The 20,676-nt window shown below is 53.4% G+C and overlaps 3 protein-coding genes and 1 long non-coding RNA gene across 6 annotated transcripts; 1 reads left to right on the top strand and 3 right to left on the bottom strand.

The window, feature by feature from the left end:
• Window positions 1-789: 789 nt before the first annotated feature.
• RAB9B (RAB9B, member RAS oncogene family) lies at window positions 790-3,918 on the bottom strand. 2 transcript variants are annotated; one of them, XM_081336406.1, is made up of 2 exons: window positions 3,860-3,918; window positions 790-3,157 (listed from the first exon to the last, which is right to left on the bottom strand). In XM_081336406.1, exon 2 carries the CDS (start codon window positions 3,134-3,136, stop codon window positions 2,531-2,533), a length of 606 nt encoding a protein of 201 aa, XP_081192532.1. In that variant the 5' UTR covers window positions 3,137-3,157; window positions 3,860-3,918; the 3' UTR covers window positions 790-2,530. The 2 variants fall into 2 exon arrangements, with proteins under 2 accessions (XP_081192532.1, XP_081192531.1); XM_081336405.1 differs by lacking the exon at window positions 3,860-3,918 and adding an exon at window positions 3,253-3,585.
• Window positions 3,919-8,455: 4,537 nt separating this feature from the next.
• Window positions 8,456-13,182, bottom strand: SLC25A53 (solute carrier family 25 member 53). The gene is made up of 3 exons (XM_081336656.1): window positions 10,094-13,182; window positions 9,546-9,682; window positions 8,456-8,845 (listed from the first exon to the last, which is right to left on the bottom strand). The coding sequence occupies exon 1, from the start codon at window positions 12,924-12,926 to the stop codon at window positions 12,069-12,071; it is 858 nt and encodes a 285-aa protein (XP_081192782.1). The 5' UTR covers window positions 12,927-13,182; the 3' UTR covers window positions 8,456-8,845; window positions 9,546-9,682; window positions 10,094-12,068.
• LOC308673173 lies at window positions 11,984-14,871 on the top strand. Its single transcript, XR_014027593.1, has 3 exons — window positions 11,984-12,120; window positions 12,935-13,006; window positions 13,899-14,871. It is a non-coding gene; the product is annotated as an uncharacterized lncRNA (long non-coding RNA).
• Window positions 14,872-16,394: 1,523 nt separating this feature from the next.
• Window positions 16,395-20,499, bottom strand: PRPS1 (phosphoribosyl pyrophosphate synthetase 1). Of its 2 annotated transcripts, XM_081336900.1 has the most exons (7): window positions 19,816-20,499; window positions 19,528-19,711; window positions 19,349-19,447; window positions 18,980-19,104; window positions 18,122-18,295; window positions 17,692-17,851; window positions 16,395-17,611 (listed from the first exon to the last, which is right to left on the bottom strand). In XM_081336900.1, the coding sequence occupies exons 1-7, from the start codon at window positions 19,935-19,937 to the stop codon at window positions 17,519-17,521; spliced, it is 957 nt and encodes a 318-aa protein (XP_081193026.1). In that variant the 5' UTR covers window positions 19,938-20,499; the 3' UTR covers window positions 16,395-17,518. The 2 variants fall into 2 exon arrangements, with proteins under 2 accessions (XP_081193026.1, XP_081193027.1); XM_081336901.1 differs by lacking the exon at window positions 19,528-19,711 and having other exon boundaries at window positions 19,816-20,053.
• Window positions 20,500-20,676: the final 177 nt, after the last annotated feature.

Genomic DNA, 20,676 nt, shown 5'->3' with positions numbered 1-20,676 from the left:
GGAGGGGGGCTTCCTTTCACCTGCCAGGTGAGCCACCCCCAAGAGACATGGGTGGGCTTTCAGATCATAAATTGAAGCCCACACGAAGAGAGAGCCTACAAAATCAAACAGGTATTCTGGCCCTTTTACAGATTAACCTGTTTTGCAGCATTTGTCAGATATAGGAAGTGGCTATACCAGCAGTAGGCAACCTTGGCTTTTATGACTGGTGGACTTCAATGAGTCATGCTGGCTCAGGAATTCTGGGAGTTGAAGTCCACGAGTCATAAAAGAGCCAAGGTTGCCTACCCCGGGTTATACTGATACAGGACTTAAATTGGGATGAGAGTGCAGAAAAAAGGGTGTTTGTATAGGTGCAGATTACAAGTGCCTTATCAATTAACAAACACAGTACATTTAAAACACATTGTATTTGTGGAGACCTTCTGAAATGGCCTGAAATCTTTGAACGTTGGCGAGTTCTCTGAGAATGAATTTATCTATTGATCTGGTTGGTTGGATGGATCGTTTGGTCTTCTGAAGGCCTGGTTTAACATCATCAGTTGAGCCACTCTGTAAAGCAGGTCAGAATTCCACCCCCTCCTTTAGTCAGTTTTGATGTTTCCATGAGACTCTGTAAGGAGGAAGGAGACCTGTAACTGCTAACAAATTCTGAGGGATTTGTTATGTGCTCTGAACATAACATCCCGTTTTTTTAGTGGGCAAAACAGCATGAAAACTGGTGTCCTGTGGATATAATCACCTTCTTCTGCCCAAAATACATTTATCTGTTGCCTTCTTACACTGCTGACTCATGACTATTAGATTGTAGCAACCCCAGATGATCAGGGGGGAAACTGGAAGAGAAACTGTTGGGCCAGCAAGGACAAAATGTGAACAATAGCAGCTTTCCTGCCTGTTAAGGAGACAGGTGATCAGGGTGCTTTGTGATGCCATACAAGCAGGCGATCTAGCATGATAAGTTTTAGAAATCAGAGCCCACTTTTTCAGAACAGCAGGCAGGATGGGTTACACCAGAGGGCAAGGCGTGAGATGGTTGGGGCAAAGCAGGCTCCTTTCGGATGAGATAATGAACTTGCCATTTTTAAGATGGTTTCTGAAATCCATCTTTATTAGCGTACTGGTTTGGTTTAGCTGTAACAGACTGACATGACGCTCTCTGGAGACAGCTTTGAAAAAAACATGCTTGTAACACTAAATTTTCCTTTGAAATGAATGAAAAAGTTACTGCATCTGGAACTGCATCTTAATCTATTAATCTTGTCACAAAAGATGCACAGAACACACGGGAGGCGTGGTTACACACAACTCTGTTCATGTGCTTGGCAGTTTTCCTTTCTTCATTCATAGTCACCAGAAAAGCTCTCTCTGTCACGTCACCTCTTAGAACACCCCGACAGATGCAGCTGAGCTTCTCTTATCATGGCTTTGGGCACAAAATTAGTTCAAGGGTTCTGCCACATCCTAACTGCCCCACTCCTGAAGCCACCTCTGCTGGACCCCAAAGACAGTGGGGGAATGGCCACAGTGTGGCTCGTAGGAGAAGGTGGGTTGCCCGCAATTGTGAACATGGCAAGCTGAGCTCCGTGGGCCTATCGCAAGGTGCTCTCATGGGCCCAGTTCTTTGGCCAAAAGGCCCCAGAAGAAGCTTGCCTTTCTCCTATACCATTTTTCTAGGCGTCGGGAGGTCCTTGTTTCCAGAACAGCCTGAGGGGGACAGAGCTCTTCCAGCATTTGTTCAGCACAGAACCTGTATTTCTAAGCAACGCGGTCTCCTTTGCTAAAGAGGCCAGGCATCTGCAACCTCAGAAAGCTAAGAATGGCATTGATCTTTGCTCTGCTCAGCGATTCAACATGGCCACATAAGTGGGCCACACTTTGGATTCACTGAGCTTAAGTATACACACCTACATATAAACTAGCCAAGTTAACAGTCTCTGTCCCCACAGATTCAGCTCAGAGCCATCTGCTTCCTCCAACGTCAAAGTGAGGTTTATCCCACACTTCCGGGTGAGGCACCTGCAGCAATCTCCAGGGGAATCAACAGGAGCAAAGGCAGAAGAGGTGGAAGAGATAGCATGGTGGTCTCCTGTTGCTTGGCACTAACAGTAGCCATAGAGATGGGCTGATTCTGCTCAGCTCCCCCCCCCATCAGCACAATGCACCTCGGCCACAAAGCTCCACATGACTCAGCCTGCTTGCCTCCAGTGACTGTGCAAAAGCTCCAGCAATTCTTGCTTTCCCTGGCCCTGCTCAGAGGTGAGGGATACAGGATAAAGGATCCTGGCCCTATGTCTCTACAATTCACAGGGCAGGCTGAGGAGAGAGAGGACAGGAAGTGCCCTCTGCAAGGGTCCAAGCTGATGCTGCATGATCATAAGGCTGCTACACTAGGGCAGTTTGACCAATAAGGGGCTCAGTGGGCTAAACAGAAAACCCAAGAACCCTGGGTCCCCATTGGGTTGTTGTCTAGCTCAGGAACTCCCCTTCCTCCCTCTGTAAACAGCAGCCAGTTCTAGTCTGGCACCTCTCAGCAGCACGAAGAGCTGGGCTTGGCACTGGGATGCAGACTGACCGTCTGGCCCAACACAGAGTGCTCCAGCTGCTCTTCCAAGGCCAACACCTGCCTCACTGCTTCCTCAAAAGCCACTGCCACATTTGTATCAACCTTGGCACTTGTCTCTAGGTAAGGGTAGTTGCCATGTGCCAGGCACCATGCCCGGGCCTCCTCTGCTGCCACCTGCCTCTCAGCCTTGTCCACCTTGTTGCCCAGCACCACAAAGGGGAAGTGTTCCGGATCTTTCACATTGGCGTAGCAGGCAAACTCTTTCTGCCAATGGCCCAGATTCTCGAAGCTCTGGCGGTCATCAACGCTGAAGGTCAAGAGGCAACAATCTGCACCACGGTAGAAGGGCGTCCGCAGGCTTTTGAAGCGCTCCTGTCCCGCCGTGTCCCAAATCTGCAGAGTCACAAGGCGTCCGTCCACTTCCAGGTCCTGGTTGAGGAACTCCACCCCAATAGTGTGGAAGGCCTGGGAGTCAAATTTGTGAGTGACATAGCGGTTCATGAGGGAGCTCTTGCCAACGCCCCCGTCTCCCAGGAGGAGGACTTTCAGCAGCAGAGACTTCCCGCTCATGGTGGTTCTGGCAGCAGCAAGCTTTGAAATGAGCAGAGCACAGGGTTAGCAGGCAGGTGCTAGGCCCGGCTCCCTGGTAGGTGGCAAGCAGGACATCTCCTGGCTCAGAGACCCACCTTTCTGGGGAACTTCCTACTTGGGAGCTGGGCCGGAAGAAGAGAAGGCAATGCTCCTGGCTGGCAGGGGCCCCAGTGCCAACTCCCAGGAGCCAAAGCCCTGCCGGCCTTAGGCCTTCCCCAGGCACGGCTGGCTGGTTGAAAGCTCTGCCCGGCTGGCTGAGAAAGGGCTTCCGCCGGTCCCCGGATTTGATCTGGAAGCCAGGGAGAGCCACACTCGGGAGGACAGTCCCGCTGGACCTGGCGGGTGCCTGCAAACGGCCGGAGGCACCGCAATCTGCGTACCGATGTTAGCTACAAGCCAGGAGGCCCGCGCCCCAGAACCGCTGCGCCCTGGCCTTTCCGCCCCAGCCGCCTCGACGCCCCCCATCGGTTCCGCCCAGCTGTTGCCGCGGGCGCGTCCGGGCCTCGCATCGGGCCCGGGGCAGGAGGGGAGCCGGAGGAGGTGGGCTGCACTGTGGCCGAGGGGCCGGAGGGGAGGGGGTGGCCAGCGCCAGCCGCCGCATCCTCCGCTCCACCCGGCGGCAGCGGCCGACGACCAGCCCGGACCCGCCCGCGGAAAGCTGCAGGAACTCGCTTCTCCGCCCCCGCCCGATCTCTTCCTCACCAGGAGGTCCTGGCTCGGCCCGGAGCCCCTGCCCCGAGCCCGACGCTCCGTCTCTTCCGCCCGCCCGCCCGCCGGCCGAGCCAGCCCGCGACTGCGCGGCGGTCTACGGAACGCGGCATCCCCCGTGCGCATGCGCGGGCGGCACGCGGCTCCCCCGGCGCGCTCAGGCGAGCCTCTGGCGGGCGCGGCGGCGGCTGGGCCGCGCCCGTCTCTCCTTCGCGCGGAAGGGCCTGGGCGGCGTTGCCAGCGGGCGGAGTGCCGGAAGGGCCGCCCGCGACCCTGCCCGGCCAGCGGAATGGGGTGGGGCAGGGGGGAGAGTGCAGGGGCGGTGCGAGGCCAAGTGCCACGAATCTCTCTGTCCCGCGGCGGCCCGCCTGGCTGCGCCGAACCATCGCCTCCTTTCAAGGCCCCGGGCGTGGCAGCTGCCTGCCTTGAGCGGGGCCCGGAGCCAGAACGAGGCTGACGGAGGCAAGTGGGTGCTTCGGCTCGGCCTGGACCGGGGCTAGGCAACCTCGGCTCTTTTATGACTCGTGGAATTCTGGGAGTTGAAGTCCACGAGTCATAAAAGAGCCGAGGTTGCCTACCCTTGGCCTGGACCAACGTGTTGCGCGAACACCGAGCCGGGCCCAGCGCTTCGGAGGGCGGCTCCTTTATTCCAACGCAGCAGCCCCGCTGCTTCCAGCCGCGCTCAGCTCTGCAGGGAAGGAAGTTCAGGCCGGCGGCTGTGAGTGGCCCAGTGCATTAACGAAAGCGGTGTATATAGCCTGCCATCTCACAGTTACGATTCGGAGCACGCAGCAAAGCCATTCCCTCTCAGTCGGTCTTCGAGGGGGAAGAGGCGGGGTTGGCTCTGCTCTGGGGCGGCCGCCTGTGGCGTTCCGAAAAACGCTTGGCTGGCGGCACAAAAAAAGGCAGGTGACGCTAGCCCGGGCCTGTCGGATCTGTGCTGCGTGCAGGGAGTGGCCTCCCACTCCTGACCTTCCACTGGGGAGCCAACCAGGAGGGAGGGAGGCCTTGCCCGCATCAGCCACATTTTTGTTAGCTGAAGCACACACCTGGAAAGCAAACAGCTACTGGCAGGGGAGGGCCTGTTGTTGCTGCCATGCAAAGGGGCACTTGGAAGCATTGAGATAATGTAGCGTGAGGAATGGGGTCAGCAGGCTGCTGCATGTCACTAATGGCCACAGCAAACCCCGACAGCCTTGCAGAGCAGTTCAGCATGGTTCCTAAATGTACATGCTTTCTGAACATACGCTGATCATGGACCTAAATTAACTAGATGGACTGGGTTCCTCCCACGTGCCACCCCCCCCAGCCCATCCTTAGAGTGATTAAATGAGTAAAATGCAGACCAGCTCCATGCTTTCTGGCAATGGCCATTCCCAAACCCCTTTTACCCCGTGTGATCTTTCCTAAGGAGCTGAGATCCCACTGAGAATCATTCTAATCCCAGCAGAATCAGCACAAGTGAATCAGTGCAGTGGAGTGCAGGAGGAAATGGGCTGTTTGTACCCAGGATGTGGAAATGGGGCTTTACTGAAGAGGCACCCAAAGTGCCCAAGTTCCTGAGATGCAGCAGTGAATCATTAAGGAGCAGGAAATCCAGTAACTTTTCTTCCCCAAGGTTTCAACCACAACTCTGGCTCCGGGAGTTGCCTGCAAGATTGCCCATGTCTATATGGAGGTTGAGGCTCCTCTGTGCCTTGTCAGGTTGAAGGCTTCTGGGAGGAGGCTTTGTGGTTTCCAAAGCAGAACATCTATATTCAGTCAGTTTTGTTCCATGTAGCATCAACCTTGTGAATCCTCAAGCTTCCTCTTTCTGCTATGTATTCAAAATGGACAGTGATTAATGTATACTAGTATGTATATATGTATGGATGTAGGTATATACATATGTATGTTTGTAGTGTGTATATGTATGGCTAAGGGTAGATATATACTTTCAAGGGCAGGCAACAGAATTTCATTTTTATTTATTTATTTATTTGTTTGTTTGTTTGTTTGTTTTTATAAACCGCCCTTCTCCCGAGGGACTCGGGGCGGTGTACAGAGTAAGGTAGGCAAACATAATGAAACAGTACTGAAAAACAATAATCAAAACAAACTGGGACCCCAATTAGAGCTATCAGGCCAGGCCGGACTGCTGGAACAGGTAAGTCTTTAAGTCGCGCCGGAAGGTGCGGAGGTCGGGGGCCATCCGGATTTCAGTTGGTAAGCAGTTCCAGAGGGCTGGCGCACCCACTGAGAATGCCCTCCCCCTGGGGGCCACCAGCCGACATTCCTTGAGCGGTGGCACCCTGAGGAGGCCCTCTCTGTGGGAGCGCACAGGGCGGTGGGGTGTTGACATTGGCAGAAGGTGCTCCCGTAGGTAGTCCGGACCCATGCCATGTAGGGCTTTGTATGTCATTGTTAGCACCTTGAACTTCACTCGGAAGGCAACCGGAAGCCAGTGCAGCGCACGGAGGAGAGGTGTGATATGGGAGTATCGGGAGGCTCCCAAAAGTGTCCGTGCCGCTGCACTTTGCACCAGTTGAAGCTTCCGAGTGGATCTCAAGGGCAGCCCCATGTAGAGAGCGTTACAGTAGTCTAGGCGAGAGGTCACAAGGGCATGGGTGACTGTACGTAAGGCATCCAGGTCCAGATAAGGCCGTAGTTGGCGCACCAGTCGAACCCGGGAGAAGGCCCCCTTGGTCACAGCTCCTATGTGGTCTTCCAGGGAAAGCTGTGAGTCTAGGAGGACACCCAGGTTGCGGGCCTTATCAACAGGGGGTAGTAACTCATCCCCGATGTTAAGGGGTGGGATGCTCTGAGTATCCTGGCTTGCCGGTACGTACAGCCATTCAGTCTTGTCCGGGTTCAGTTGAAGCCTGTTCCTCCCCATCCATTCCCGGACCGCTTTCAGGCAGCGGGACATCACGTCGAGGGCATCACTGATGCTGTTTGGAGTTGAGATGAAAAGCTGGGTGTCATCAGCATACTGATGGTACCCTACTCCAAAGCTATGAATGATCTCCCCCAGCGGTTTCATGTAGATGTTGAACAGGAGAGGCGAGAGGACCGACCCCTGAGGGACTCCGCAAACGAGAGGCCTCGGGGTCGACCTCAGTCCCCCTGCCAGCACCGACTGCATTAATGTGTGCCAGTGTGCCAACAGTAAAAAATGATAATAAAGGTTATCTTATTTCTTCTGAAAGGACGGAGGGGGCCAGTTCTGGCCTTTTCAAGGCGGAGGGGAATGGCTCCATCTCCCTACTTGCCCCCCTGAGGCTGGGAGGGGGCCACGGAGGAGTGTAGCTGACAAGATTTTCTCTTGCTCAGAACTGCCCACCCCCTTTTCCCTTGCACTAAGTCAGGACACACATCTGAGTAGAACAGGGATTTTGGTTTGGGCATGCCCATCTGCGTCCCCGCCCTGTTGAGGGCAAGTCCCAGGGTGCGGTTCAACTGCTGCGCAGAGCGCTGGGTGATGCCTGGCTTCTCCTTGAACAAACCAGACCCAACACAATAGCCCTGACCACAGAGCCCTTCTCTTCCCCCCTCCCCGCAAGGATCTGCAGGGGTTGGCTCCGCTCCGCTTAGGTAAAGCTGTGCACCTTTCTCAAGAGGCTGCAGGGCTACTGTCCACCTTTCCAGCAGATGCTCTTGTCCTAGGTGAAGCTTTCAGTGCAAGTTCCTGTAGTTTGCCTTCCCTCAAGCTGAGAAAGGCACACCCAAAACGGCCTTTCTTGCTAAAGCGCCGAGGGGAAGTTGCAGGTTTTGCTCCCTTCCTCTTCAAGCTTTTGACATCTCTGCAAATCCCTCCCTTTAGCAAGTGTGGTTAGCTCAGAAGTGGTGACTCCAAAATTTACTGCTGTATTGGAACTCAATTATTACTGTTTCCTCCTGGTTGTTATCTTTCATCACTGTAAATTGCCATCTGAATATCTTCTAAGGAAACAATTGAGGCCTCTTCAGAAGACCACAGCTCTCTTAAATTTAATAAATAAATCTAAATTTAAATTAAATTTAAATTAAATAAATTAAATTTAATCAAATCAAATCAAGCTGAGTGTTTGTTGATTCTTTCCTCCTGGCTACAAAGGTGCCCACCTTCAAATATATCGGACCCCTGCTCTGGGCCCCTCTACCAGCCAGAATATGAAAGGCCACCCCTGGAGGCCTTCAGGGTCACTGTCTTGCACATGGCAGACTACAAGCTAGTAACTCTCTTTCCATTTCTAAAACCTCTCATCTCTGGCTGTCTCTTTAACCTAGCATTCCCTATTCAGGATTGGCTTAGACTCACATTTTACCTTCTCAAAGCCCTGAGCCTGGACCAGTGGCTACTTGCAGGGGGTTTCGCAGAACTGCAGTGCGATTGCCTTGGCCCGATCTCTCAGATGATCCTCTGACTTCCCCAAAAGAAATGTCTCTGCCAGGAAGAGGCAGAGATTCCAAACCCAGACTCTTACACCTTTCTGCCCCCATCAGACAGAACACCGGTCCCCCCCCCTTCAAAAGCGCCACTCTTTCTCAACTCACAGCACAGGCCTGGGCCAAATGCCCTCAAAGTTTGGGGGCTCTGGGGAGGAATCATGAGAGACAGTCATGAGGTAATTCATTTTTAAAATTTTAATAGATTTTCCTTTCCATTTTTAGGAAATCAAAGCTGCAAAAACAATCACATTTTTACTAAATAGGATTTAACTGATGAAATCCCCCCAAAAGAAAATTGTGTTGGGCAACCCCAGAAATTTCCTGTAGATTTTTTCTTCTGTGATGGAAGCAGAGGGCGTGGCCAAGCCCAGAAAGGCAAGAGGGCGGGGAGGCAAAAAGGCCCAAAGAGGCAGCAGCCAGAGATGGGTTGCTGCAGCATTTCTTGAGATGTACATATATATATATATATATATGTATGTATGTATGTTTTAAAAAAAGCTGAGAAAGAACATCAGAGCTTCATGCTGCTGGTCTATGATGACTTGGAAGACTCTTTTTCCTGTTCAATGGCTGAGGAAAGAAAAAGCACCTTGAGCATTAATAGTCACCTGCGGCCACCTCCCAGACCCCCTGCCCTTGGTCCCTAGGGTTTGAGGGGGAAAGCGAAGGCATTTTCTGGGTAGTATAAACCTATTGGCAAGGTCTGCTGGACAACCAACTGCACCCTAGTTCTGTTGTCTCCCAACTCCCACACTGGGCCAGTTCTGGAAGTGGGGCCCTTAAACTCTGGTTCTCCAGCTCCTTCCTGGGTAGAGCTCCATAAGTCCAGGTCTTGATGCTCAAGGAAGGAACCCAGTGGAGACCTATCCTTGCTTGGAAGGCAGCTCATCCTCCCAGATTCCAAACTCACACCTCGGCCACCCAGATGTTTTGCCAAAGTCAGAACTACAGGGAAGGAAGCCCATCTCAGCAGGAGGATCCCATAACAAGCAGGAAAGAGTCCCTGCAAAGGCAGAGACCCTCTAAGGGCCACTCATCTGCCAGCTGCTCCTGGACTTCCAGAGACTGACTGGCAGATGCCCAGTTCCCACTGTAGTGGAGTTGGGCAGGGCTCAACTCTAGGCGGAGAAAGCACAGCCTGAGGCTACAGCTTTCCCAAGTTGCTGGTCCCCAAAAGTTAGGCTCCCCAAGTCTCCTTCCTTCCCTCTTTGCCCCATGCGAGTTTGCTCGAATGTTGCAGCTGCTGGAAGGCCCCGCCCCAAATACTTACTCTCCTTGGAAGGAAGCGTGTTCTTCTCTTCCGTATTCGTTTTCTTCAGCTTTTTCTTATCAAACTTCTCGACCTCCGAAAGATCCGGTTTGTCGCACATCTTGGCCAAACAGGAAGCTAAGCCTATACCTTCAGAACTGCAAAAAGCCACATGGTTCCTCGCGGGGCTTCCCGGAACAAGGGGCCGGCAGCCGCAGCCCCAAGCCAGGCCGAGAAGAGCGGCAGGCACGGGGGAGGAGCGGGGCCAGAGGGGGAAAGCAGGCCCAGGGGGCGCCGCCCCCGCCCCAGGCCAGGCTCCGGGAGAACCTTCAGCACAGGCACGCCCCTCTCGCCTTTGTCCGCCAGCCCGCCTCGCTCCCCGGCCTCTCCCAGCGCCTCTGCCGAGCCACTCGCGCGGGAAGCGCCGCTCGGCTTCACGCGGCCCACCCAGCAGTCCCTGGAGAGGCGCACCCCCCCCCCCCATGAAGGGAAAGGGAAAAAGCGCCTCTCCGCCGCGGCTCCGGGTCCGCGGGCGTGCAGAGGGCGCCGCTCCCTAGCCCGCGAGTTACCTGCAAAGCTACCGCCGCCTCCGAGTTCTGCGCGCTCTGAGCCAGCGTGTCAGGGTGGCCCTTTATATCTGGCGGCCGGACCGCAGGGTACGTCGGGAAGTGTAGTTTCTTCTTCCTAAACGGGGAGGGCGCTGCACCGTGGAAGCTGACTCGCCCCTGGGGGCCCCGAGGCAGGCCGGAGGGCGCGCCCGGCGTGCGTTGAGAGTTGCACGGTCAGCCTTGCCGCTTCCTTCGCCTGGCGGTCAGTGGCGCGCTGCGTGACCCCCGGGTGCGCGGAGGGCCCCCGCCCTGCCTTTTCTCCAGGCCTCCCCGGGTTACTAGCAGGGCGCGGCGGGAGGCTACCGCGCCGCTGCCTCCGGGCCCCGCGTCCGCCCGGGGCGTCGCCCTCGCCAGGATCCAGCGGCCGGCATTCCAGGGAGCTGTTAATCGAGCTCCCGCAGGCTGCTCGCTGCGGATGATGGGAGCTGTAATTCAGGGGCCTTTCACGGTCGCCGATTCCGAGCGCGCACGCACTGGCGGCGGCGGCGGCGGGGGGGGGGGAAGCGCCTCCCCGGATCCTCGGCGGGAGGCCGGTTGGTTGCGCAGTTCTGATCCTATGGCGGAGAGCAGGCCTGGGGGGGGCAGGGGGTACTGTAGGAAGAAGTGGCGGTTGCTGAAGGCTGCAACGTTGGGTGAAGGTGAAAGCGCTGCTCTTTGAGCCGACCCTTCGTTTATCCATATTTTGGATGTCGACGGCCGCAGCTGCCAGCCTCCCTTGGCCCGCCAGAAACCGGAAGGGAGAGTAGCAACCATCGCGCCGCCGCCCTGCACGCGACTGTTGTGCAAGCCCCGCCTCATCGCGGGTGGGCGGGCCGGCGAGTTCCGTTCCCCGAGCCGCAGAGGCAGGACCAAGCCTGCGGGCTTGGCACGTGCTCGGGTGCCTTTTTTCCTATTGATTTGTTTTTTAATAAGCGTAGTACAGTTCATGATGGATATTTGAACTTACATTTATATATTTAAAACTAACCCAAAGTAATAAGATATTGCGGTAAGACAGTGCATAGCTATTCTATGATATTATGCTTGGAGGTTGCAAAAAATTTGCTAGTGAATTGTGGGGAGGCGTGTAGTTGTACTCACTTATTTTCTACGCCAATAAAAATTAAGTGTACACTTGTGTGTCTATATTAAAAAAAGAAGTCTAAGAAAGTTTGGAGACCTTATAAAATAAAAGCATAGATGGTGAAATATACATGCCAAAATTATCCAACATGTCCTTCTTGTGGGCTTTCAATCAGCAGACAGCGATTATAGTGGGAAACAAACAGGCCAGGAATAACCAGCTTATTCATAACAGCTACTTATTAAAGTATCAAAATTAATGTAAGCCACTAAAATTCAGCTCAGGTGAAGATAGTTTATAAAAATAATATTATTAACTAAAAAATGAAACATGCCAATGCCCTTTCTCCAAAGGATCCAAGACAAGTTGGCTGATATATTTGATTACATGGTTCCAATAATTTAGCCCAAGCTTAATTCACAAATCAGCATTAGGTTACAAATAATGCACCCCAGTGTATTTATTGGGAATTAATTCTGCTGTGATGTCCGGCTTGTAACTTAAGGGTCCAACATGCAAGACCAGAAATCATGATTTCTCCTCCCCCTTCCCTGGGCCCTGCAGGAAAGTAAAAGATATTTTTTGCTGGCCCACTGTGTAATCCAGTTGGGGGCAAAGCAGAGCTTTCTGGAGCTCCAATGGAATCAAGTTAGTCCAGATGTGCCTGCAACCTTCAGATCTCTACAAAGTGTCCAAGTGAACCAAATCCCCCAACTCTTGAGTTTGCTCTGCACTTCTCTCTTTCCAGCCTGATACTGTTCAATTCTCCTGCACGCATGTGGGGCAATTCTCCTTTCCTTCTTGTTGCCATTGTCTCCATTTACACCATGTCTACATACACTGAAAGCCCTAGCCCCGCTTCGGGATCAGTCCTTAGCTTGTGACCTTGGACAAGAACTGGTAGATGGCAGTTGTGAATCCCCAGGTAAGGCTTGAGCGGAGAATGAGAAGAGAGCCGCCCCTGTACAGCAGCCGAGCTTTCCTTCCCCGGGCCTGCCAGACCTCAGCCATCGTGGCCAAGAGGCTGAGGGTTTCCTGCCTTCCCATTTGGGACTGCATATTGGCAATGAGAATGCCAAGGGGGTAGAGCAGCAGGCACACCAAAGTGCCACTAATGCTGCCCGACAGAAAGGCTGGGATTCCAACAGGCAAGCTCTGTGTGGAGAAGCTGCTACGGAGAGGCTCCTCCAAGGCAAAATAGAGGGAGCTCCCCAGCCCATTGCGGACCAGGATGAGCCCGAGGCCTCGGTAGAAGCCCAGGCTGAAGCTCTCCCCGAGGGGGCAGGAACGGAAGGTGGTCAGGATGTGACGTGTGGTGGGGAACCTCTGGACCTTCCTCCCATCCTGGAGCACATTCTGAACCCTCTCGAAGGGACAGAAAACCAAGGCTTCCAAGAAGCCAGAAAACAGCCCAGCTGTGGCTCTGCGGGACCAGGACCCCAATGGCTGATCTGAGAGGAAGCCGTAGAAGCTGTTGTAGGTGCCAAACATCAATGTTCCTTGCAGCGTCTTGACCATGAGTGGTGGAAAGACACCACGATAGATTTGGCAGAAACCTTCGTGGCACAGCTGATGCACTGCTTCAGTGATGGAGGAGGCATGCAGTTGCTGGCGGAAGATGGTCTTGTAAATGGGGAAGGTTGCCAGGGTGGAGAGACTGCTGGAGGCAGCGCCCACAAAGTAACTCCCGCAGCCCCTTTGCCTCTGACCCCTCTCTGTCTCTTCTTCCATCAATGCAGTGTCTGACTTGCTTCTTGGTCGTGAGGTCTCTGTGGGAATAGAGGAAGTGCACAGCCCTGGGTTCTGAATGGGTGAGTTGCTTTAAAGGGCAAGCGGGGGAAAGATTTAATCCTTCCTTCTGATTTTAATTTTAATTAAATTAATATTTAATCTTTAAATAAAAAGGAATCTGCCCCCTTATGACTGAAGTTGGGGCCACAGGCATTTTGTCTGTGGACGCTTGACTTCTTAGATGTTCTCTACACACACATACGCTCTCCCTCTTTGCAACCTTTGCTAAGGCAACCTATTATTCACAAAGGGTGGCTTCTACTTCTTCAGTCTCTTTACACTCCAATAATTAGATGTTTCTCCTGGAGCCATCTTTCTGAAGCCATTCCAAGGTTTTCTACTAGCCCCTTTACGATATAAATCCAATTGGTTATATATCCCTGCTCACCAACCTCCTGTTTAAGCAGGAGTGATTCCGCCCTTTGTTAAGCAAAAAATAATATAGTTGTGTTCATTTCAGAAGCAGGAATGAGAAGCATGTGGACCCTTTTTGTTCAAAAAGAAAATAAAACAGCTTTACTATTTGCTCAACAGTCATAAAAATCATAAATGTCAAACTAACTGGATTCCAAGTGAGCAGGTGCACGCTCACAGCTTGGAGTGCTGTTCACATCTCCTGATCTTAGAGTAGAGATCTTTGCTACCAGACTAGTGTTGCACAGCATGATTTTTTTTTTCATTAAAGGTTGCCAATTTTGTGCCTGCAGCCTGTGGGGTTTTCACAATACACTGCGCTTACCAATTCCACTACTTTTGAAATTCCTCAAACTAAGTTTACTAGAGCAGTTCTTGTAGTCTCAAAATATATTAAGAATGTTGTCTTATGTTTGGAGATGAGTTAGGATTCTGTGGATGCTAGAATCTAGTCCCTCCTGATCCATTTTTGACTAAAATTAGTTTTTTTCTCCATAGGTCTAGCCTCTGCGTTCCTTAGGGATCACTTCAAATCAACATGGTTTAATAAAGCAATTGAGAAAATCCATTCCTTGGAGAACTGCTGCTCCCCAGAAGGGCTCTCAGGCAACCGATGGAAGCCAATCTAAGCCCAGCCTCTCGTCCTACCTTTTGGGGAGTCTTCTGAAAGGATTGGCACCAGCCTGCAATTCCAGAGGGCGGAGCACAGGGCAACCCTAAAAGTATCTGTATCTCTGTTGCTGTAATGAATCATTCAAATTGAGCTGCTCCCCGTCCCAGCAGTTCTCCTGCGCAGCAGGAGGGCGGGCTGGAGCTCTTGCACAAGGGCCTCTCCCTCTCCCATTGGGATGTGGTGGCGGGAGTGGGGGTGGGGAGAGAGATCCTCTGCAGTTCCCAATCTGATCTGGCCCATTTTTCAACTCCACCCTTCCTTGGCCAGCTTCTCCCCCATCCCTGGCCCAAAGGCTCCCACACTGCCAGTGCTAGGTTCTCAAGAGCCCCTAGCCTTGAGAGTGCCAAGACCACTCGTCCAGACCTGAGGCAAATTTTAACCCACTCCTTCTGAACATTAAACACCCCAGGGGACTCTGCTCCACCCCCACCCAGAGCAGCCCAAGGCACTTTACCTTCTTCCGCACGTGTGTCTGTTCCTTTGCACAGAGATGCAGACCTGGCCGGCAACGCATCCTCTCTCTCTCTCTCTCTGCTGAAAGCTCCACCCCTGGTGCTTCCGGTGGGGCTTCCTACAGCCCTTTTTTAGCATCATGGAAGACTCACGTGGTGAACACAGCAGCCCCATCTCCAACTTCCCAAGGAGATGCCAGAGAACAGTGGAAAAGGCAATACTCTGAACGCCTGGGCCTGGAGGGCCACCAGGACCACGAGGGCTGGAGGGGTAACCGAGCTTTTTAGAGGGGGCAGTAAGGAGCACACCCCTTTACTGTGTTAACATTTCCTCACAGTTCTGCCTTGGTCAGTTGCAAGGGCTGATCTCACAACTCTAGTCAATGTGTTCTGCCTTGACAGCAATACTTCCTTCTTTTCAGCAAGAGGAGGGGGCTTTCTCTGGGGCAGGAATAGTTCCTTTGCCTGACTGTCAAGAGAATTGAACTTCGTTCCAGTTGTATTTGCAAGCTCAGGGGAGCCTCCTTGAAATAAACTCTTTTGGGCAAACACCTGGAGCAAAGGAGGTACCTGTGGAGCAGTGAGAGGCATCTCCTGCTCAAAGAGCTGGTTCCTCCCTTGAGGAAAAAATTGACCTGACGCAGCAACAGCCCACCTGCTTCTGCCAGATATCCTCTGTGATCCGTTTGGGGACCCCTGAACACACCAAGAACCTTCTTTTAGGATAGTACAAGTCAGCAAGGCCCCCTAACTAGGCCAGCTTTTCTATACCTACACCCCTAGAACGCTTCTGATATATTCTCACACCCCTTACAAAAGTTTGAAATAACGGCAACAAATTATGCATATACACTATAATTTCAAAATTTCTAAACCCAAGTTTTTGCACCCCCTGGAATATCATCACACCCCCAGGGGATGAACCCCTGCTCTAGGTGGACCCAAATTCCTGCTCTCCAGTGCAAGAAGTGCTGAACTACCTTGGGGCAAAGGAGTGTGGCAGGCATTCAATTAGAGCACCCCAATCAACTGCCTCACCCCTCAAACTGGCAAAATCAGCACCATAAAGAGCAGGATGCTAGCCTCCCAAAGGTACACTGGCCTTACTGCTACAGGGGAGCAGAGCACCAGGCTTCCATGGGATGTTACGTTTGGGTTCCTGGATTATGCGCTTTTCAGATTGTGTGAAGGGTGAGGGCACCCAGCCCCAACTCTGCACATAAGAGACCCACATCTAGCCCTGTCCTTTGTTTAGTAAGCTTCTCCAGCCATGTCACCCACTGTTTTTTGGCTACTTGCCCCTGCTAGGAGGCTGCAGAGAGAGAACGTAAGATGGAGGAGAAATACCCCCCTCCCCCGAGAGATGCCCTTCCATAAGCAGCCTTCCCTCGTGCACTGGCAGTCAGTCAATCAGAATAGAGCTGAAAGGGACCTTGGAGGTCTTCTAGTTCAACCCCCTACTCAAGTAGACCTATCCCATATATATGTCCTTTGTGTGGCACAGCTACTCACTTGGAGGGATTCACGGCAAGTTGCTCCATATATGCTTCAGCAAAAAGATATGTGGGCAAACCACGGGGGCTATTACAACGAGTTGCCACCCCCTTGGCACCCTGAAAAGAGATCTCCATGGACTGAATTTGGAGGTTTTCAGTTAATAATAGCTGCTAATTCAATAGCTTGTATTGCACCAAAGAAGGCAGCGCAATGTGTTCGACTCCAACAGTCACAGACACTCATATAGTCCCTCACCCATATCAAGACCTATTCCTCCCCACTCTCCTTTATTGTTTTTAGAGGGGGAAAGGGCTGCGGCCCAAAGAATCTTGCCAGAATATGGTGTGTGTGGGAACAGCATCCAGAAAGCTCTTGATTTTTAAGGAAGAGTTTAATTCCTCCTGCTCTGAAGTTCTGAGTAACACAAACATCACATTGGTATCCTAGGGATGCAGCTGAAGCGAAGCAGAGGCAGCAGGAAGGGCCCAAATAAGAAGCAAAAGACAGACACACACACACACACACACACGTAGATAAGATACACATATACACGCCAGAGCAACAGGCATACAATCCACAGAACTGCTGCCCAAAACCCAGCTGAAGGGCTGTGGGACCAGAGGCAGCATGCTTAGGCTACAAAGATCTCTGCTTTTCTGGGAGCCGTGTTTCTCCTCTCTTCAAACACTCTGAAAACCTTTGGGATGGGGATCATGGTCTGCTGCTTTTGCTTCTCAATGGAACGCAGGCCCCATTGCTCTGAAATGATCTCCACTGCTGTCAGGTAGAAAAGCAGGCGCCAAAAGACATCCCTGAAAGCAACTGGGCAGAATGCCTCAGGATCACAAGCTGCATAAATCCTCTGGGAAGCCTTTAAAACGGGTGTCGAACTGCCAGCCTGCGGGTCAGACGCGTCATGAGGAAACCGCGCCCACCCCATTGCCGGCAATGGGGAAAAAGCTCTGAGACGTCGCGTGATGTCACATGACGTCATGAGTTTGACATGTCTGCTTTAAAAGGAAGAGGTGGGGGACACTCCAACCCGCCCCTTAGGAAATGAACGACATAAAAGGGGTGGGGAGGAAGAGGCAGGTAAGTTCCAGTCAAGGCACACCCCAAATGTGGGCATTTTTTGGCACAGAAAGGCCTCTCTCTCCATACTCTTGAACCAAGTGACCATTCTAACTAAAATGCAATCCTAACCTTTTGCACAACTAGCTGCCAGTCCTCCCAAGGACACCCGATGGATGACCTGAAACGCTGGTTCTATTCTCCTCCAAGTGAAAACAGGTCAATAAGTTCACAAGAAACGTAATTTGCATAAAAGCACCCCAGTCAATGGACAGGCTGAGAATATGAACTATGATCTCTCCCCCCTCCCCCTCCAAACACTGAGAAGTAGAAAGGAAGAGTGTGGCAATCAAACAAGCAACATCTACTGAAGTTAAAACAAATTTTGGTTTTTCAAAAAGCCACCCAAGCAGCAGCATCTAGAGTTATAAAGGGACGTGACTGAAGAGGTAAGAGACAGATTCCCCGTTGTGAGTCCGCCTGATGGCTTCAGCCAGGATCATGGAGATATCAATCACCTGCAGAGAAAGAGAAAGCAACGAGTCAAGCCATCTGGAGCCTGCAAGCTGTCCAGACTCCTTTTCTTCGGCAGCCCCACCTGGATTTTAGGGCAGTGTTTCATTTTGTCCTCCTGGGGGATTGTGTTTGTGACTACAACTGCTTCAAAGCAGGCATGGTTGATTCGGGAAATGGCTGGCCCAGAAAAGATCCCATGAGTCAGGATGGCATAAACTTTGGTAGCACCAGCTGAAAGCAGCCTATGTGGAAAACAGACAGAAGGCAGCGTTTACTGGGTGAGCCGGCTGCTCATCTCTGAACAAAGCAAGCATTCTAATCTGCCATTAGTAAACAACAAACCTTCTCTAGTCTTATTGTCTACAAACTTAGCCTGTTATTGCTTTCAGCATATCTAATTTCATTCAAAGAAGCAGAATGGGGACAGGTAGGAGGATGAATCAGCCAGGAAAGAACTAGCCACCCACCCTCTTGACCCCAGATGGCTGCCTACATTCTGTTAGGATACTCACTTGTCTGCTGCGTGGCAGATGGTGCCACATGTGTCTGCCATGTCATCCACAAGGATGGCCACCCGGTCCTTCACATCTCCCACCAGCACCATGCGGTCTACCTCGCTGGCCTTCTTCCTCTCTTTATGAATAAGGGCAAAGTCCACATTCAGCCGATCAGCAATGGAAGTCACTCTGTGGAGAGACAGGTCCATACCAGCAATTTCCAGAAAGGGTGGTAATCCTGCCCCTTCTTATGCCTTCCGACTGCAGGGCAGCAACTCCCTGAATTCTTATCAGCACCGCCACCTCAAATCCATCCAAAAAGAGCAGGCTGGGCAAGGCTACCATGAACTCTGCCAGCAGCGCATGCTGACATCACCAACATGCAAATACAGCACAATGGCCTGTCCTGCAATTCTCACAACAGAGCTCTTTTTTATATTTAGGAATGCCTAGACGTGCTTTTTTCTGTGCCAGGCACAACATTAGATGATCAGAAGAGCCCATTTGCTCCAATTCCAAGGTTTGAAGAAGCAGCAGAGCCAACAGCTGGCCAAAATAAAATTCATTTTTTGAAAGGGTTTCCCAGTCAAAGCATTTTATGAATGCAAACAGTCTCCTGCAGCTGCCTTTTTGGTCAGCTGGGATGTCCTCTGCTGACTGAGGTTCTAGCACTACAAAAAGTCAAGAGCCAGGAAAAACATCGCACTGAAAGCCAACAAAAATACAGGTGTGTTTTGAATTTGGAGAATGAATGGGGACTTTGGCCACATCTCTTCAAGGTGGTCACTAATCAAGACCTCATCACAGCCATGATTTGAGACTGAAAACATTCAGCAAAACAGGCCCTCACCCCAATTGCTCTGGGTGTCTCACCTCTTGGCTCCCCCAGCATCAGGAGAGACAATGGTGCAGTTCTTCCACTCAACAATGTTCTCCTTGATCCACTTTAGGACGGCTGGCTCAGCATACAGGTTGTCCACGGGGATGTCGAAGAAGCCCTTGGGAAAGGGAGCAGCTCCTTAGCCCAAAGATCCCAGAGCCCCCTTTTGGCTAAGCTTTGGGGCCATTGCCCGGAAGGCAGGAGAGAAGAGAAGGCCCCCTTCTACATCCGGCTAGAGGCGTTAGCCCCCCAATCTGCCACGGCAGCCCAAGAGACCCCACGGAGCTTCCTCTCCAGGCAGCGAGGCATGCCAAGTTGCCAGCTGCCCGCCGAGGGGCACCCGCCCCACCGCAGCCCCAAACCTGGATCTGGGAGGCGTGCAGGTCCATGGTGATGATGTGGTCCGCGCCGGCAACCGACAGCATGTTGGCCACCAGCTTGGCGGAGATCGGGGCCCGGCTCTGCAAGAGAGGCAGCGGCGGGTCGGGTCAGGGGGAGCCGGCCAGGGCTAGGCAGGAGGAGGGCGCGGGGCGCGGGGCACCTTGTCCTTCTTGTCCTGGCGCGCGTAGGGGAAGCAGGGGATGACGGCCGTGACGCGGCTGGCCGAGGCGATCTTGCAGGCGTTGATCATGATCAGCAGCTCCATCAGGTTGTCGTTGATCTCCCCGCAGCCGCTCTGCACGATGTAGACGTCCTCACCTCGGACGCTCTCGCCGATCTCCACGCTGAGGGGGGCGTGGCATGAGGGCGTGGCGTGGCGCTCCTTCCCTCCCCCTTCTCCCCGCCCCCGCCCGCCCGCCCCCACGCATGCGCCGCTCCTCACGCGCACCAGGTCTCCTGGTTGGAGAACTTCTTGGTGACGACCTTGCCCAGCTCGAGGCCCAGCCGGTCGGCAATCTTCTGCGAGAGGTCCTGGTGCGAGCTGCCGCTGAAGATCTTGATGTTAGGCATCCTGGCCAGCAGCGGCGGCGGCGGGCAGCGCGACGCGGCGGAGGACGAGGCGCGCTCCGCGGGCCCGCCGCCTCCCTGCGGCACCAGCAGCAGCTCCGCCGCCTCCCTGCGGCGCTCCCGCCCGCCGCTCTCGGGATCCAGCAGCAGCAGCCGCAGCAGCGCCGAACGGCCTCCGCCTTCCGGGCGCCGGCTCCGCTTAGAGGGACGGTGCGACGCACGAGCGGGCTTCGAACGCGCAGGCGCCGACGGAAGAGCCGCGCGCGCTAGCCCGCCATCTTGGTGCCACGCCCCCTTTGTCACCTCACCGCTTCTCGCCTGGCAACGCGCACGCGCAGGGCAGGACCTGTCCAAAGGAAATTTCCCACGCGACAGATGCGGAGGGAATAGATTTACTCTTCCTCGTTTGCAGAACAGCAGCTGCTCGTTCCGTGTACAATACAGACAGCTGTAAAAAGGGGTGCCGCGCCTGGGGAGACGGGCCTTGGGGCGGGAGTCCCCCAAGGGCCGCCTTGGCCCTGCAGCAGCGATGTCGCTTGGGGGAGCGGAGTCCGCCCGAGGCGCTGCGCTCGGCCACCTTTGGAAGCGGCAGGCGGATCCCGCTCTCCCGAGCGACGAGAGGCTCCCGGGCCTCCGAGTCTCTTCCAGGGCCCCGGGCGGCGCTCGGCTGCGGTGACGGCGACAGTTCCCGACGCGCAGACGTGGCCGTTCCTGGCAGACGGAAGGCTCCGCTACTCGGTTC

Source organism: Vipera berus (genome assembly GCF_964194415.1).
Source record: "Vipera berus genome assembly, chromosome: 11".
Classification (NCBI taxonomy): Eukaryota; Metazoa; Chordata; class Lepidosauria; order Squamata; family Viperidae; genus Vipera; species Vipera berus.
The sequence above is the reverse complement of the archived record's forward strand: the minus strand, read 5'-3'. Positions and strand labels throughout refer to the sequence as shown.

Bases quoted from the DNA above. Each gene is read 5' to 3' on its own strand.
- RAB9B (XM_081336406.1), bottom strand. From the start codon at position 3,136: ATGAGCGGGAAGTCTCTGCTGCTGAAAGTCCTCCTCCTGGGAGACGGG.
- SLC25A53 (XM_081336656.1), bottom strand. From the start codon at position 12,926: ATGGAAGAAGAGACAGAGAGGGGTCAGAGGCAAAGGGGCTGCGGGAGT.
- PRPS1 (XM_081336900.1), bottom strand. From the start codon at position 19,937: ATGCCTAACATCAAGATCTTCAGCGGCAGCTCGCACCAGGACCTCTCG. The intron at 19,448-19,527 runs GTGCCCCGCGCC...CCTCTCTTGCAG, and splicing joins GCCAGGACAAGAAGGACAAG to AGCCGGGCCCCGATCTCCGC. The intron at 17,852-18,121 runs GTGAGTATCCTA...TTTTCCACATAG, and splicing joins ATCTGCCACGCAGCAGACAA to GCTGCTTTCAGCTGGTGCTA.